Raw genomic sequence first — 17949 nt, forward strand, 5'->3', positions numbered from 1 at the left:
TTCACTGTATGGCGCTGCTGACAAGGAAATGTGTGAGGAAAACATGGAATCGAGTACTAGCAAATATTTATTTATACTTTGTTAGCTCATGCTAGTGTTCCAGCTATTCTTTTAGAATTATGCCAGTCATGAATTTTCTCTACATACTTTTTGCATCTCAAACAGTAGTTGATATTTAACAGATCAGGTTCATTGTGCAGAACTCATACTTTCTTCATATCACTTTCTACTTATATACCTTTTATATTCCTTCAAGTTCCTAGTGATCGCCTAATTTTTTTTTGTGGGACTGGGTTGACTGTATGAATTGCATTTCTCAGACCAAACAATTTGCAAACTGTTCACTCACCTAACCAGGCAAGGGTACCCAAGCTGAAGACTTGTGGGCATTCAATATACACTTAACTTCTATTTGATGAGTATGGTTTTGCCTTAACATGTAATTTAGACCTTTCAATTGGTATAGAGAATCCACATTCATATTACAGTGATTTGGCTGGGAAAAGCCATAGCATTGATTCATGGCATCATATTTCCCAGTGTGATAAAGGGGCTATGTGATGTTGATGCACATCAGCCATTTTACAGCTATATACTTCTGTTCATTTCCCAGTTGGCTGCTTTGTTATAACTTTGACAGGGGCCATAAGTGTTTGTCAGTTTCTAGTCTTGCAACACTGGCATATTCCATCCTCCCCACAGAGGATCACTGGACTGAATCCCAGCATCTGTCTTCTTTTCTTTAACCTTAGGATGTAACCAATATGAAATGTATATTGTATACATCCTTTCTGCCTATGTAAAATGAGTTTTTCCTCATTTTGTTTATCTAATGCCTGAAGAGCTTTCAGTGGACGCCAAGGACTAAAATGTTCTTGCTTGGTAGTTTTCGATGGTTGCTGGCTATTAAGTAACTATGGTTGTTGTTTTTTGGACTTTTGTGGCGGGGGGGGGGCTAGTTGAGAGCTCTAAGCACATGCTCTTTGGAAAACTGGTGGTTCTCTGCAGATCAGCATTGCCTATCTCTGTGCTAGCTTACCTCCATTCCACCCCTTTTCTTCAACCTGTTTATTTGAAATTAAACACACACACATACCATTTTTTCTGTCTATAAGATGCCCCCATGTATAAGACACCCCCTATTTTGGGGGACTCGGATTTAAGAAAATGGGGGAGATGTATCTGTGTCTAGTTTTTGACATTTTTAGGGGGGGAACCTAGTCTTACACACGGGAAAATACGGTATACAGTGGTACCCTGGGTTACAGACGCTTCAGGTTACAGATGCTTCAGGTTACAGACTCCACTAACTCAGAAATAGTACCTTGGGTTAAGAACTTTACTTCAGGATGAGAACAGAAATCATGCTGTGGCGGAACGGTGGCGCGAGATCCCATTAGCTAAAGTAGTACCTCAGGTTAAAAACAGTTTCAGATTAAGAATGGACCTCCAGAACGAATTAAGTTCTTAACCCGAGGTACCACTGTATGTGTCTATTCAGCACACTCAGCTCACAAGAAAACTGACCCTGTAAATACTGTTTCCTGGAACTTTGTGGGAAGCCCCAGAACAGTTTTTTTATTAGACAAATGGCCTGTCCCCCCAATATTTTAGGCTTTTGAAGTGAGGCATTCTTTTCCAAATGCAAGGTTATAAGTGGAAAAGTGGATTTCGGGGCTTGGTCAAATGTTCCACTCCTCTGGTGAAGTTGCAAGGAGTAAGCCCTTGCTTCTGGGTTTTTATTTTTATTTTTAAATAACTATGGTTTATCATAATGTTCAAACACGGGCAAACTTTGGTTAGCCTGAACTATAACTTATGGGGGGGGGTTGCATATATGTGTACAGAGGATAAAAAGGTAAAGGGGCCCCTGACCATTAGGTCCAGTCGTATCCGACTCTGGGGTTGCGGCACTCATCTCGCTCTATAGGCCAAGGGAGCCGGCGTTTGTCTGCAGACAGCTTCCGGGTCATGTGGCCAGCATGACTAAGCCGCTTCTGGCCAACCAGAGCAGCACATGGAAATGCCGTTTACCTTCCCGCCGGAGTGGTCCCTATTTATCTACTTGCACTTTGATGTGCTTTCGAACTGCTACGTAGGCAGGAGCTGGGACCGAGCAACAGGAGCTCACCCCGTCACAGGGATTTGAACCGCCGACCTTCTGATCGGCAAGCCCTAGACTCTGTGGTTTAATCCACAGCGCCACTTGGGTCCCTGAGGATACAGGAATGCACTGTCCTAGTGCCTGCACAATATGGCCCCTCTTCGCTTCCATCTCTCATAATGACTGGCATTTTGTTAATAATGCACCATCTTCTCAATTCTGTGCCCTATGGGAAACAAACTCAAACTTTTACGACACTACAAATAGCTGCCACTACCATATGCGTATCTCAGAATGGATTGTCATTCTTCGTTGCCGCTGCTTGTAATTACTTATTGTGGCTGCTTCTCACTCAAGTTTAAGCTTGCATTTTAAGAACTGCCAATGTCCTCTTCTAATTCCTTCTTCTCTTTGCCTTCATCAGCATTTTGTTGTCATTCTTCCTTTAAAGATGGGCATTAATTGGAGCAATTTATTTCACCACAGGTGGACACGGTGTATTTATAACCCTCAATGTCTCATTATAACAACCTGTGCTTATAACAGCTTACTGCTGTTTCCAATCAGTATGTATTTGATGTCAGCCAATACATTTGTTCAAGCTTCTGTGACCTCCCTAGACATCACTAATGTAACCCAGGGAAAATATTAACCATTTTGAAATGTTATAATGGTTGTTGGTTCCTAATAGCAATATATAATGTACGCCTGCACAGATTGTGATGCACCAAGCTGATTTCATCCTAGTCATTTGTGGTGGTCCACCAGGAACTTTATAAACTGGGATTTATTTTAAAAAAAATTCTATTTGCCTGGGATTGGGGGGGGAGGGGGCATGTTTGTCAAATGCCTGCTTGTTTGCCTTGATGGCTGCAAGCTGTGCTGGTCTGATCTAAGTTAATATGTTATCATCACATGCTCATTGTAGGCAAGAAAGAGCATCATAACTTACATCTAGTTGCACAGAACTAGAGAAAGTCTCCATTACCTTTACCTGTTTGGAAATTCAGTACAGAACAGGTAGGTTTGAAAATAAAACCAGTTTTGGGGGAAAAATACGTAACTACAGAATGAAATTGCGGGCAGGATTTGACATTTGAGCAACGGGAAGAAATGATAATATATGAAATAGAGGAATGTGCATTAGATGAGATGTGTGATGTAATAGAGGAATATGTATTATGCAGTATATAAAAGGGGTGACTATAAAAAAACAGCAAGGAAGGGAAGGTGGGAAGTCAAATTATAAGAGAAATGTATAACAAATTTGAAGTTTGAAATTAATTGGTTAAAGTTATACCTAATAAAAATCTTAATAAGAAAAATACACACACACACACACACACAATGCATTATCTATTTAAATGTTTGTATCCAGCCAAGCACACATTCCAGAAATTAAGCAAAGTTCAGTCCCATTGATTTGAGTTGGGCACATTGAATCCCTTGCGACTTCAGGCATTCTTCACTGTGGCTGGATCTTACATTGCAATAGCATCAATGTTAAAGACTTCATTTTGCCAGCATGTGTTCACATAAGACTTACAGGCCCTTTCTTAACTGATTTTCAGCTGACCTTCTGGAAAGCATGCCCCCATTATGAGGGAAAAAAGCACTTCCCATGAGGACATTGCAAAGTAATTTATCTGAACAAGCAGTTTAGTAGTTTTTGCAAGCTTACGCAAAGGGTGTGAGGCAGGAGGAGCTGTTTGGTTGGTTGCTGCTGCAAGAGGAAGGTTCAGGCAGGAATCGCGCTGGTGTTTGGCTTCCCCATGCCCTGTGTCTTCCATGATGCTCTGGAGGGCAGTGAGTGGCTGCTTTAGCTTGATCTGTTGTTTTTAGCTGCCCCCATCTGTGTTTATTTGCATTTAATGGGTATGCATAAATTCCATTTCGTAATTTATTTAAACTTGTACCCTCCCCTAGTTATCAGCACTGAAGAAAGGAGTGCAATATATATTTCGTAAATAAATAAATTTCAATTTTGGTGCCTCGTGGCTTTTGTTTATGCTCATCGAGGCATCGGTTGCAGGGAAAAGAAAATTAGAGCCGTGAGCCTGCTGTGAGCCTATGAAATTGCACAAGTTGCCTTAGCTTTGTGTGGAGTCATGATCTCATTGCTCTGGGCCATTGTTGTTGTTGTGTTCATCCAGCCAAAAATGTTTAATTGTTTAATCAAGTTGATGAATCAATTGATCTTGCTGCCCTATGAATCAGCAATCTTAAAAAGATTAATCTTTTAGGAGAAATCTATTGAGCGGGGATTGAGTTGATGGTGGGAAGGCCAAGACAGATAACCCTGGCTGCAACCGTGGTCCAGTTACATAAATTGCAAAAACAAAACAAAAACCAGTGTTGGTTTTTGTGTGTTTGTTTGTGTATGGGTATATATATTGGCCCAGTATCAACAAACCATGAGGGAAGAGCATCAGTTTTGGGGTTCATTTGTCCCCCTCATTCTTGGCACCCAGGGAGTGGAGGTTTAAAAGTTTCTGCTACTGGTTTGCTCTTGCTGCAGTTTCCTCTTCTGGCTAAACTTGGGAAGTTGCTTTATATAAACTACATTTGCTTCACTGGCTAGGATATTGGACTAGGGTCATTGTTCATTTATGTTTGAACTGAGCTTCTGTGTGTTATCTACCAGTAAGAAATATTTTAAGTAGCCTTTATTTGGATTATTTGTTCATTTATTTACTGCCTTTATAACCCGCAACTTCACCACATGGTGCCAGGGGCAGGGTATGTACATGAAGCAATATATAAATCAGCAAAGTAATTGAGTGTTCCTGCAATGTTTCTGTGATTTAAAAGTATATTATATAGCACATAAGCACAGTATGTGGGCCACATGTGGCCCCCGACAGGCCTTTGCTGTGGCTCCCCTCACATTTCCCATGCCTCCCTGTCACCAACTGGCATTTGTGCTCCCCTCAGTGTGGGCCGAGACTGCTACTCATTTGTTCTCCTTTCCCAACACATTTGAATGCAACGCAAGTGTTTCCCAAGAAAGAGAAGAATGCATTTCACTGAATTTGGTCTAGGTTAATGATGTATCTTACAGAATGTGACTGCACATAACTTTTTAGAATTTTACCTCCTCTACAATAAAGAATCATAAACTCAGCAGAATAGATTCCTTTTTTTCTCTCATAGCAGGAAGCACTATCCATTTTTATGGTATCTCTCTAGCACTGCATTGCATAAATTTTGACCCATGAAGATTAACAGAGCCTGCCAATCATATCTGGTGCCCTTCCAGATCCTCAAAACCTCCTCTCCTCACCCCAGGTTTTGCAGTTCTAGACTGGCAGTAAAAAACAACAACAACAACAAAAAACAGGAATCTAACGGGCTGCCAATAAATGGCTTGTGTCCTATGTTCAGCTTGGTGGGTCATACTGCATAAGCCTTTATAGAAAATGTGAGCTTTCATTGCCATTAATTCAAGATGAAGCTGTATATTTTGTTAAGGCTATATTTTAATCAAGTTGAAGGGGGTCCTGAATTGGGGATGAGATAAACACTGGATTTTTAGTGTCTCCTACTTGGACTCATTTCGGAACAGTTTCCAGTCTGTATACCATAGGATCAGTTTTAATCTGAAATGGGTCAGTATATGCCTCTGTCCCTGCCAATTCCTTCCTTCCTTCCCTGCCAGCACCACCTTACTTAGTGTAAAGAAGCTTGTTTCCTCCTGCTCCTGGAGGGTAGAACTCAGACCTAATCACGCGTACAGGGGCTGAGAGTTCAGGCCCTGTGCAATTTGCTGGATTCCCGCTGCATCGCCCGAAAGCCGACCAATCTGGTTGGCTGGGGAGCGTACCCTGCATCCCTTTAAGCAGGTGACGGCGGGAATCCTCTCTCTTTCGACCCGGCCCCCAGCTGCAGTGGTTCTCCCACCTACCCGCCCTTTAGGCTAGCTCCTGACCTTGCTATGGACTTCGGTTGGCCGCCTTGGTTGGCCGAGGGGCCTGTTAGGACTTTCCCCCACTTGGGCTAGCCGGGGGGGGGGTCGCCTACCTCGTAGCAATTTGTCACAACTCTTGGTTTGGCGGTTAGGCATAGAGGTGAGAAGGGGAGGTAGTGCCATCACCTGCCCCTCATTTGAAGGGTACTCTGTTAAAGGTTTTCAGGGGGTGTGGCCCTGTCCGAAGACTAGGGAGCTTAGGGCCTAAGGTACGCCCCCAGTGGTGATCACAGGGGGAGCTCCAGTAGATATGCATCACCGGAGCTCTTTCATGGTGGTTAATCCTTCCTGGACTTCCAACACATGAGTTGGGGTTGGATATAGTCGTTAGGATCCAATGCCTAAGCCAATACCGCTCAACATCCGTAGCCAATGAAGTTGTGGCCTTTTCGCCCATTAAACCTATATTACGTCTCAAGTGTCGTCATTTCCTCCGTGGAGCAGAGGGACATTGCCACGCAAGAAAGGAGATTCCGACTAAATTTCAGGAAGAACATTCTGACGGTAAGAGCTGTTTGACAGTGAAATGGGCTACCTCAGAAGGTTGTGGACTCTCCTTCCTTGGAGGTTTTAAAGCAGAGGTTGGATGGGCATCTGTCATGGATACTTTAGTTGAGATTCCTGCATTGCAAGGGGTTAGACTTGATTACCCTCAAGGTTCCTTCCAACTCTACAATTCTATGATTTTATGAATGTTGCACCAGGGAACACAGTCACAGTACCTTTGCACAGACCCATTGCAGAATTCCCTAGATGCAGAGAGCTATATTTCCTATGATCCTAGCTTCCTTGTCCCTTGACCAGCAAGCTCATCTCCCTCTACAAAGATACTGTTTTTTATAATTCTGAACCATGATGTTGACACAAGGTGTATTCCAGAACATTATTTTTCTTGTTCTGCATGCATTGTAGTTCCCTGATATTAAATCTCTGTGCAATATTGTTTTAAGGAAAAGATTCTCATATTCTCATGATTAAGATTTCATGAGCAAAAGTTGAAACCAAAATTTATATACCACCCACCCCTTCCTCCACCCCTCTCCTGAATTTGAATTCTGTGATTGTATCAGGAAGGCAATGAAGTTTGTCTAGAATGATTTGTTCAATGTAAAATCATGCTGTTTAATCTTCATACTTCCATTATTCTGTAGTGGTGGTTTATTATCCATTAAACGACACCGTTAATTTGTATGGCACTTTACCAGCAGAAGTCACATTTATCGACCGGAAGGAACAACCTAAACCTATTTTAGCAAGCTGATTGGCTATGCTCTGAACTCTGGGAGTTGGCTGCCCTAGTTGCGTTTGTATATGTACTGAGGAAGGAATTTTCAGGATTTACATCCATGAACTCATCTCTGCATCAGAAGGGGCCAGGGCCAGATGCATTTCAGATTGGCTAGGATGCAATGCCTAGAGAGAGAGAAATCTCAAACCAAATCATTGTTGTGTTGTGACTGGCCCAGGATAGAAGTCAAAGATAAGCAATGTTTTAGATAATTAACAGCAGAGATGGGCAGAACCTCTCTGCTCCACTGTGCAGAAGGTAGAACAAAATTGTTCATTCTGTCAAGATGCTGGAGTGGATAGTGGAATCCAGAATTGCATTTACAATCAATTTAGCAGCAGGGGGAAGCATTTTCACTAGTCTTCCCTCCTGGGATGCAAAAGTACAGAATTCGGTATCTTCCAAGTCACATCCAAAATGTTTCCAAGTGCTTTGTTTGCTTATATATTGCGCTTATACATCGCCTTTCCTTTAAGGAGGTCAAAGCAGCATACACATCTCTTCCCTTTCCCATTTTATCCTCAGTGACACTGTGAGCTAGGTTAGGCTGAGAGACAGTGACAGGCCCATGATCCAAACAGTGTGCAAACTTTTGAGTTTTCCAGAACTCTTCCGTAGGCTAAATGATAAAAAAATACTTTAGCCATATTATCAGGGAATTCTAAACTGGAGGAAGACCATCTTATACAACCTAAAGATGGGACTTTACTCCCCGAGTGAGCATTTCCTTCAGTTATGAGGTAAAGCTAGCCAATCTGCAGGGGCGTAGGAAGGGGGTGGGGGTGCGGCTCAACCCAGGTGTCATCCCTGAGGGGGTGACAAAATGGCACACTGTGTGGGGGGGTGGCACTTACCGCAGGGAATGGCCTTGCAGTGCGCCCAAGCAATGCGTCTCTCCTGGGAGTGACATGGTGGCTCGGGGCCCCGTGCTACCCGAAACAGCAGCATGGGGCTTACGCCCACCAGGTGGACTCCGTGGGCAGCTTGCCAGCTGTGCCCCTGGGTGGTTCGCCATGCCACCCCTGTGGGTTGCTTACCCCGCCCCACTGCTCTGGGTGGCGGAGCAGCTAGCTACGCCCCAGCCAATCTGGTTTATAGAATCATAGAATGGTAGGAGCTGGAAGGGCCCCTGAGGATCATCTAGTCCAACCCCCTGCAATGCAGGAATATGCAGCTGTTCCATGTGGGCATTGAACCCGCGACCTTGGTGTTATCAGCATCATGACCTAACTTTATAACGTCTTTCTTTTTGTTACATAGCACACCTAAAACGAATCTCTACTTATTTTAATGTAAGGAATGCCTATTTCCCTTGGCCACCTACCAAGAAACCCGTGTGTTTCTTCTAAGGATGGAAACAGATTTGAGTAACATCTCTGTTTCCAGAGACAGGGAACCAGCCATTGTGCTTTTCTTTGTTCCAGGGGCTTTAGTACAATCTGAATTCTGGATAGCAACCTTTAAAAAGTCTCATTTGGATGTGTGCTAACACCTCCCCCACTCAGCCTTAATACTCTTGCCAGACGCAGACACAGGTGGCTTGGCCAGTATATAGTTATTTCTCCCCTAATTGAACCTATATGCATATTTGATAGCTGAAGCTGCACACTAAACTGGCAACTGAGCTAATCCAATACATTCCCCTACAATATGGATACAGATTATGTTTATCCTTGGAATATTGACATTCCAGTTACAAGGATTATCTCACTATGGATGTTAAAAGAGCAGACAACATATTTAACACAAATACATTACAAAATGAAATCAATACCCAATGAAAGTTAAAAAGAAAATCCATTGAAACAATCTGCCACAGTAAACAGTACAACACAAATATCAGAACTGCATATGTAAGCAGGATTCTTTCTGTCTAGTTTAAGTTAATATTTCACCTGTGATTAGACCAAGAGGGAGTGGCAGGAAATTCTCCAATAACTTGTTTTGGTATAACCAGAATCACAACCGCTTTCTCCTGCTCATTAGTCAAGAGATTGGAAGAAAGCATGAACACTTATTCAGTGAGCGCATTGCTTAATCCTGACTAATCCAATTGGTGACTTTCTTAGTGTGAATGATGAAAAATTGATCCTACAATAACTGACACCTTTAAATATTATAGTTTACCCTCCCCCCAAAAAATTCCATGTACGATTCAAAAATTACAAAAGGAGACTACTGCCTTAAACTTCCTGAAAATATTATTATGCTGAGGCTATCAACAGTTCTTGTTATTCTGTTTCTCTTATATCAAAACTCTGATATTATTTGTCCTAAAGCATTGGCTTTGCCCCTCTTTGTGCATGGATCAATTCCTCCAGTTAAGTACATGCCGTTTTCTCATTTAACTCACCTGGTGAATTAGCTAACTATCGAAACTGCTATGTATTAAGTGACTTAACAAATAAAATAAAATAAAATATTGGGCTATGGGAACTGAGGGAGCCAACTTCACAGTTCAGTAAATCAAGAATTTAAAAATAAATGAAATAAACTGGATTGCCTTGGCAGATATATTTTCTGGAGACCAACAGATTTATTCTACTACTGGCTGGTCCCTGTGAGCAGTTGTTTGTCAGCACCAGATTTAGGAGCTGTTATCTCTTGCTTTATTTTTTTATATAAATTTGTACAGATTTAAAAGCTGTTATCTCTTCCATCAGTTGATGACTGTGGTGTAACCTCTGGCTCTGAGAGTCCTGGAAGAAGGTATAGCTAATTTCTGAAAGGAATGGAGGTTGTATAAGTCTTATCAAACAGCAACAGGGCTCATTTGGTTTAACCGTGCTGGAAATTAGTTTTTCAGGCACTGATCTTGACAGGTCAGCTGTCAAAAACGGGTGTCTGTATCCATAAATTCATCGATCCTACAGAATGCATTCCTGCCTTCTGGAACAAGTGCAAGTCAGAATCGACACATTTGTGAACAAAAGGGATGGTTAGGGGCCCAGAGGATCGGAGGGGGGAGGGAGTCTTTTTCGTAAAAGGCTTTCTTCATGTCCTGTCATTCACCTTATCTGCATCATCATTATTTTTTGAATGCAGTGTAGAATTTTACCCTTGCATACAATTTTTTTTTAATGTGCTGGCTGGTATGAAGTAAAAGGAAACTATAAGCATGCCTTAGAGAAATTCTCCTCCTATTTGGACTGTTTAATATGCAAGAAGCAAATTGTAGCTCTTTTCTTTCTTTTGTGTCAAACATAATAGAAAATCTTACTTATGCTGGCTGATTTCCAGAATTCCCTAGCTGAATTTATTTAGATTTATTCAAAGGTAACAAATACTTAGCCTTAAAGAGAAAGGTTCCAAGCCATCCAAAGTCAGTACCTTTTTATTGATTTCAATGAGATTTAGTCACTACTAAATTTAATAAGATCAAAGAATGACTCATGACTGCAATACCTCAAGGACCGCCTCTCCCCTTATGAACCAACCCTGCACTGTTTGACCAAACTGACCCTCCCACTGTTTAGATTTGTATTCATACAATCATAGAATTGTAGAGTTGGAGGGGACCCCAAGGGTCTTCTTGTCCAACCCCCTGCAATGCAGCAATCATACATAAAGCATCCATGACAGATTGCCACCCAACTTTGCCTAAAAACCTCTAGGGAAGAGAGTCCACCACCTTCCTAGGAAGTCCCTTCTACTGTGAAACAGCTCTTTCTTTCAGTAAGTCCTTTGTTACGTTTAGCTGAAATCTCCTTTCCTGTAGCTTGATCATACTCTGTCAAAGCATTCCTGCAATAATTCTTGCACACAATAGATTCTTAATATTTCTCTTTTAAAAAATTAATTTTACATCCTGTATTTCAGAAAATTTCTCACAACGTGGCAAACGATATAGAAATCATTCCAATAAAACACAGAAAAGCATTACAAAATGCTCAGAGGTGAAACACAAGGAATCAACAACTGATGAAGCTAACAGCCAACCCTAGATTACTAAAATCTAGCTGAGCTCACCAGTATAGAAGAGACATCAATAGTTGTCAGTAATGTGAAGATTGCTTCCAAATTTTATGGATATGTTCTGCACTGGGGGGGGGGGAGGGTGGCTAGCTCTGTCTCTGTGGCTTCTAAATACCAAATAATGGAAACCGCAGGAGCTGAGAATGCTCCTGTGCATAGATCCAGCTTGCCGGCTTGCCACAGGCAACTTATTGGCCACTGTCCGAACAGGATGCTGGACTCGGTTGGCCTGTTCCAGAATACTCTTCTTACGTTCTTATAGTTCCAAGATGTCAATCAGGGAGGTTAATGGGAAGAAAATGTGTTGAAAAATAGGGCTTTGTATTCCCTGATAAAACATTTCTAGTTGGAAAAAAAAAATCCTTCCAGCAGCACCTTAGAGACCAACTAACTTTGTTATTGGTATGAGCTTTCATGTGCATGCACACCTCTTCAGATACGGCTACCTACCTGTAACTAGAACATTTCTAGTTGTTGGGGTCTTGGCTGTCCATAATTGGGATTCACCCCTCCCCCAATCATTAGATCGCAATGGTCAATCCATCTCCTTTAAGTAGGCAGGGTCATCATTAGGTCACAATGGCCAGTCCTTCTCCTTCAAGTAGGCCTCATCATCATTAGCTCACAATGCACAACTTGTCTCCTTCAGGTAGACAGTGTCATCAGTAATGGTCATCAGTAGGTAACAGTGGCCAGCTTTGTTCTAAGAAGGCAGCATCAGCAATCAGGCACATTAGTCTCTCTCTGCCTCACTGAAGCTGGCAGAAGCACAATGAGCCCTCATTTCTCTCTGAGGCAGTCAGAAGTCTTTGGGAAACAGCAGCTCTTACTTTCTTCTGTACTCCACCACATTAGTATTTCATGTCTAAAACTAAGGAAGAGTCACAGGTAAGGCTGTTCCTGTTGTCTTTTCAGCACCTATTGAAGACCTTCCACAAGTCTTCTTAAGTGGAGATTTTTATCCCATGCTGTATCAGTATTGGATTTGAAATTATTTTTACCTATGAAAGTGCTTTTAATTGTTATAACCCTTTTTATATATGAAATAGCGTAATTCTTGTTATCACTGACATGGGAAGCGATTCATTAATGGAATTAGATATATGAGAGAGAGAGAGAGAGAGAGAGAGAGAGAGAGAGAGAGGGAGGGAGGGTGGGTTGAAAAAATGCACAGAGGATACTGGTATTGGGCTGAATTAGGCCATAACTTTATTGATTACAGGAAAGAGTAGGTTTGGCTAAGACATTGGGCATGTATCCAGCATCAGGCAGCTCGCCTGCTACCTATTAGGAACCCAGTGAGGTTGACTCTGTGCTGGGGAGTCGCCCCTGACATGGATTGGGTGCAACCACCCTACATAGGCCACCACTGGGAGAGGTATATTGGCCCATCGGTCCCTCTGTGGGGTACCCCCACAACTAAGGATCCAGCCCAATGCCTTATCCGCTATGAGGTAGGTGAAAACCTGCAAGCTGGCCAATTTGCTTGCAGGGAAAAAATCCTCACAGGTCCCAAATACCAAGTAAACCATAGTAAGGTGCACATGCCATCTCCCCTGCTGGGTGGACCTTTAATAGTCTGGGTAGGTGGGTGGAAAATCCTGCAACAGTCAGCAAACAGGGAGAGCTGCACTTGGCTGCTCTCTTAAATGTGCCCCTACTTTCTTTGGCCTAGCGGCCAAGGAATGGAAGGTCCAGCGCAGTCAAAGGTGGGTGGCACCAGGTGGCCAACCTCTCCCCAGTCACACAGGGTGACGATGGCCTCCCTGGACCATCCACAGCCATGCCATATTGTCAAAATGAATGGAGTTGGGATGGGATGGGTTTTGGGAAACAAATGTTGGAAGGAACAATCTGCCCCACACTTTGTGCCCAGAATCAGTGGCAGATAGGATATCAAAGCAACCTTCCCTTATATTAATAGCTTTCACCGTGTCCTCTTCTCAGTGCTCCTGAATATGATTGCCAAGTTGTGGCACCCTTGAACAAAACCCAATGGCAGGTTTTTGTCACAAAGTGTCACATTGCTGCCTGATGTGTTTTCAATGCCAACTGACCAGCAGGGACATCAGGCATCAGGATTCTTGTTTTTCCTATCCCCTCTGGGTTCAATTGCTATGTTATTTTGTGTCCCAGGATTATGGCAGCCAGTGTGAGACAATGCGGATACTGAGGTTTGTTTGTTTTTATTTTAGTGAATGTGCTGGAAAGGAAATTGACTGATTTTACAGTAACTACATGCACACCCCTAATGACTGCTATAGAACACAGTTTTAAGATTTGTAAGTCATAAGTGCTTAAGGGTGATCAGGTCTGGCCCAGGACGTTTTTCTGCTAGAGGGGAAACACAAAATGCCACTCCTACCTCTGCTGCATGCCAAAGAACACCCACTGTACATCTTTCTGGCATGCGCCCACTGCTGCATGCACACACACTGCCACCTAGGCACATGGTGGCATGCATGCAGTGGAGAAGGTGTCGGCAGCAAGTGACATGTTCCTCAGAGACTGGATCTGCTGTCCCACCAAGCTTTCTGGAGCCTGCTGCCCTGAGGCAACTGCCTCACCTTGCTTCACATGTGGGCCAGCCCTCAAAGTGATCATAGGATCCAGAATTTGTATATTGTTAAAAAGGAAGAAAAAAGGTTACTTCCAGACTTAATATAAGCTTATAGCTACCTGTATATTTGAGTTCACTGAACAGTGCCTCTCCTCTCGTCGCATTAAGACAAGGATCTGCCAAGTCCATGGCTTTTTCTCAACGTGGGAGGAGTTTCCACCTTTGTATCTTTGAAACATGTGTGCCATTTACTGCAGCAGGCCATTAGGTTTAATGGACTTTCCAACTTTATGACGCTGTTCTGTGTGATTATAGTTTTAAGTTTTGCAATTATTCGGCTTGCTTAATTTATCAGATTCGTACAATGTTCCACGTGGTTAATATCCCTAATGGCGCCTTTGCTACCACTGCGCCATGGTACTTGGACAGCTATTATGACCCAGTGCCTTTAGCTTTTCAGAGGGCTCAACCCACCCCAATACTCTGCTCGGGGAGGCCCCACCTTGCCACCACTCCGCTCAAGAAGCCAATGATCCTCTCTCTGGTTCCTCTCCTCCGATGATGTCCCTTGACACCCAGGGGCCGACTGTGCTGCCAGCGGCAGCTCCAGCCCCTCTTTTGTTCTTCATGAGTGGACCAGAGTGAAGCCTGCTCCACCTTGGTCTGCTCCAGTTGCCCCGCCCCCTAGGCCGCTACAGATAGGTCAAAATTTGAATCTGGGTTTGGTGGGAAGCCAGCAGGCCGCACAATGGACAAGGGAGCAGAGCAACGGTTGGCAAGATGGCGTGGCTGCAGGACGACGGGGAAGCCACACACCGGGCCACAAATGTCGCCCACTGCCAAACTGGGTGAACGGCCATTAACATCTTAGCATGCATGATAAAACAGAGTATGCGTTACAGTCCAGATTTGTGATGTCAGATGCCTGTTTCAGATGCTTCAAACCAACGCTGATTCAAGTAGAACCAGAAATGCAAAAATCCCCTGAGATGAATGTGCATAATTATGGGAACAGAACTCCTAGGAAACCATTTTGATAAAGAGACAAACAATTTGTTGTAGACTAAAGATGTACAAAGATGATCTATAGGAACGAATGTTTTGAAATAATACAGGCGACCAATGTTCTTGTGCAACGCATTTAAAGCTCTGTAATTATGATCATAAAATTGTTTGGATAATAGAACATTTCATTCTTCTGCTCTCTCAGCCTTTTCTGTGTTTTCATGCATCTTTCTCATCTAACTCCTGTTTGTAGTAGTTTATGCAAAGATTACAAATGTATTATTTCCTCTTCATATTTGTTGTGTTATTTCCATTTTCAGTTGGCAACATGGGACTCTGAGAAGGGGATGAACGGCAGTCTGCAGGAACGGCGCTTGGGCAGCGACTTGCAAGGATTAACACTGAAAGTGGTGACTGTCTTGGTATGACCATATTTGAGTTGAGGAAGCAAAATGCTCAAAGATGTTACTTGCTAGTCTCTCTCTCTCTCTGTCTGTCTGTCTCTGTCTCTCTCTCTCTCCTTCCTTCCTTCCTTCCTTCCTTCCTTCACCCATCTTTTATTCCCCCCCCCCCGTGCATGCATGGTATTGCCTAATTCTGCCAAGGCACCCAAGTTGATTTGCAATTTAAAATACTTTTTTTTATAAAAAAGTGCATAGAATAAAGAGCAGGCCATTGACAATCAATTCATGAACACAGGAAACAGTCGGAACACTGGTCCATCTAGCTCGTAATTCTTTGTGGTCTCCCATATTCCACTGCAGTACAGTATGGTACTAATGTAACACTTAGAGCTAAAAATATGTATACTACTAGGGGGTGCCCCCCTGCTCACTTTGCTTGTCATGCTTGCTCTCCCTGCCTCAATTTTACATCGCCCAGAGTTTCCCTCTCTCTGTTTAAGGGGGGAGAACTGGAGAGTCAATATTCCCTCTCCTCTTAGCCTGACTCCACATCACAAAACCTTTCCATTCCACCCCAGGTTCATCTCTGTCCACCTTACCTCATTCTTTCGAAGTGTGTAGGGACTATCTCTGTCCTCTACCTCCTTTGCTATGTAGGGCAGAGTAGGAGTTGAGACTCCTGTTAACCCTCAAGTGCCTCCCCACACAACTCTCCCATGTTTACCTCAAGTTACCTCCCCTTTTTTTGCACTTGTGTGGGGAAGCCCCTACCACCACACCTTCTAGGCTGGTGTCAAACCAATCTCCCTCCCCACACTCTAAACTCCCTCAACAGACCCAAATCCTTATCTCCCACACCCGAGTTTCCACTCTTAATTTAAAGCAGGGGTAGGCCCCTTCATTCTTTTCAGTAAACGCTTTCATACCAGGCAGTATGCTTGCGGAGTGGATGAAATAACTTGGACATGAGGAAGTTGCCTGAACAAACTTACCCCAGCATTACCCTCCATCTGGCTTCTCCTGCTTTTTCTACTGCTTTGGGAGTCAAAGGTGGGATGGTCAACATTCCTTCATCTGGTAACTTAGCAACAGTGCCTAAGCTTCCTTAGCAAAGGTGCTGCCTGCTGAGCGGTAACATCTTAGAGTTGTCTCCATGCTTTGTTTTATAACTTCCTTTAGAAATGTCCACTTGATAATGATGAGGTTTTTTGTTTTGTTTTTTTAGAGGTGTGAGGTTCCACACGCACACTAAAATGTTGCAGGATCCTATCTGACTTATGGCTGAGATTTTGAACTTCAAAAAAAATAAACTAAAAAAAGAAAGGCTGATTTCTTAACCTACTGCAGCTCTGGAAAGAGGGAAAAAGAAACCTACAATGTACTTGCAAAAACAGCACCTAGCTTAGAAGTTATTTGCTGCGTTGAACATTGTGACCTCAATATGTTGTTTTCTTTCTGAATCAAAAGTGTATGGGCATGCCACTTGCTTGTTTGTGATGTCAAATCCAAGTTGAAAAGAGACTCTAGTCTGCAATATGATGTATGCAAGCCCCCTCCACCTCTCAGCTTCAATTCTTTGTCCCCCCCTCCCTTTTGCTTATGGTATTCTCTAAGATCACAGTGCATTAAAGCAACATAGAGTGCTTCAGTGAGATCTTTAGGACACCCCCTCCCCCTGCAATCTGTTATTCGCTTTCTCCCCTCCAGCTGTTAAGGGTCATGATCAGATCTCCTGCCTGTCCATGAGGTGAGCTGTTCTACCCCGAGAAGATGTCAGCAGCACTTTGCATAGATAGCCAAGAGCAACGGCAGTAAAATCAGTTGGGCTGGCATCCCCCTGGCAAGTGAGCATGTAGTCTATGTCATATTGAAACCATCACCCTACAGGATCCCCTGTCGTCTTGTGGTTTCCAAAGTGCAGTTCATTAACTCTAAAAGTACCTCGGGGGGGCAACCACTCTAAGCTTTATTTTTGGGTTGGTTTTAAATTATGAATAGTGGAAGAATGAGAAACAGATTTCTCACTTTTATCCTGGAAGTCTCTCTCCCCCTCCCCTTGGAAAGTCAATCCAATAAATGTGAAGCTAAAGTGCTGGAGGCTTGGCAACATCACCATTCCGGGTGCCATTGATACTGTGAGCTGGATTGTCTTTGATTAATCATCTTTAAATTTCTGTTGAAGCATCAGCTTAAACCTTGCTTTGTTCTCAGGAAGAACCTTTTGTTATGGTGGCTGAGAATATACTCGGACAGCCCAAGCGCTATAAAGGCTTCTCCATTGACGTCCTGGATGCACTTTCGAAGAATCTGGGCTTCAAGTATGAGATATATCAATCTCCAGATGGCAGATACGGGCAACAGCTCCATAACAGCTCGTGGAATGGCATGATTGGAGAACTAATTAACAAGGTATATAGGGCAGAAAGACTATATGTTCTGTGAACTGCCTTGAGACCTCTGGGTATAGGGCGGTATATAAATTCTAATAATAATAATAATAATAATAATAATAATAATAATAGTAATAATTGGAGAACAAACTCAACAAGGCAATCCTATACCTGTTTAATCCCTTATACCTGCTTAATGAGACTTACTCCCTGGTAAATGGGTATAGGATTTGACCTAAACTGAGGATATGTAACA

The 17949-nt window shown here is 43.0% G+C and overlaps 1 protein-coding gene across 4 annotated transcripts in view; it reads left to right on the forward strand.

Annotated features, from left to right (window-relative positions):
- GRID1 (glutamate ionotropic receptor delta type subunit 1) overlaps positions 1 to 17949 on the forward strand; it is a 668524-nt gene that overhangs the window by 573505 nt on the left and 77070 nt on the right. For all 4 annotated transcript variants that reach the window (XM_033148827.1, XM_033148826.1, XM_033148829.1 and 1 more), the window contains exons 9-10: positions 15220 to 15321; positions 17515 to 17712. In XM_033148827.1, the coding sequence (XP_033004718.1) occupies positions 15220 to 15321; positions 17515 to 17712 (300 nt within the window). The remainder of the gene's footprint in view (positions 1 to 15219; positions 15322 to 17514; positions 17713 to 17949) is intronic.

Source organism: Lacerta agilis, chromosome 5 (genome assembly GCF_009819535.1).
Source record: "Lacerta agilis isolate rLacAgi1 chromosome 5, rLacAgi1.pri, whole genome shotgun sequence".
NCBI classification, from domain to species: Eukaryota; Metazoa; Chordata; class Lepidosauria; order Squamata; family Lacertidae; genus Lacerta; species Lacerta agilis.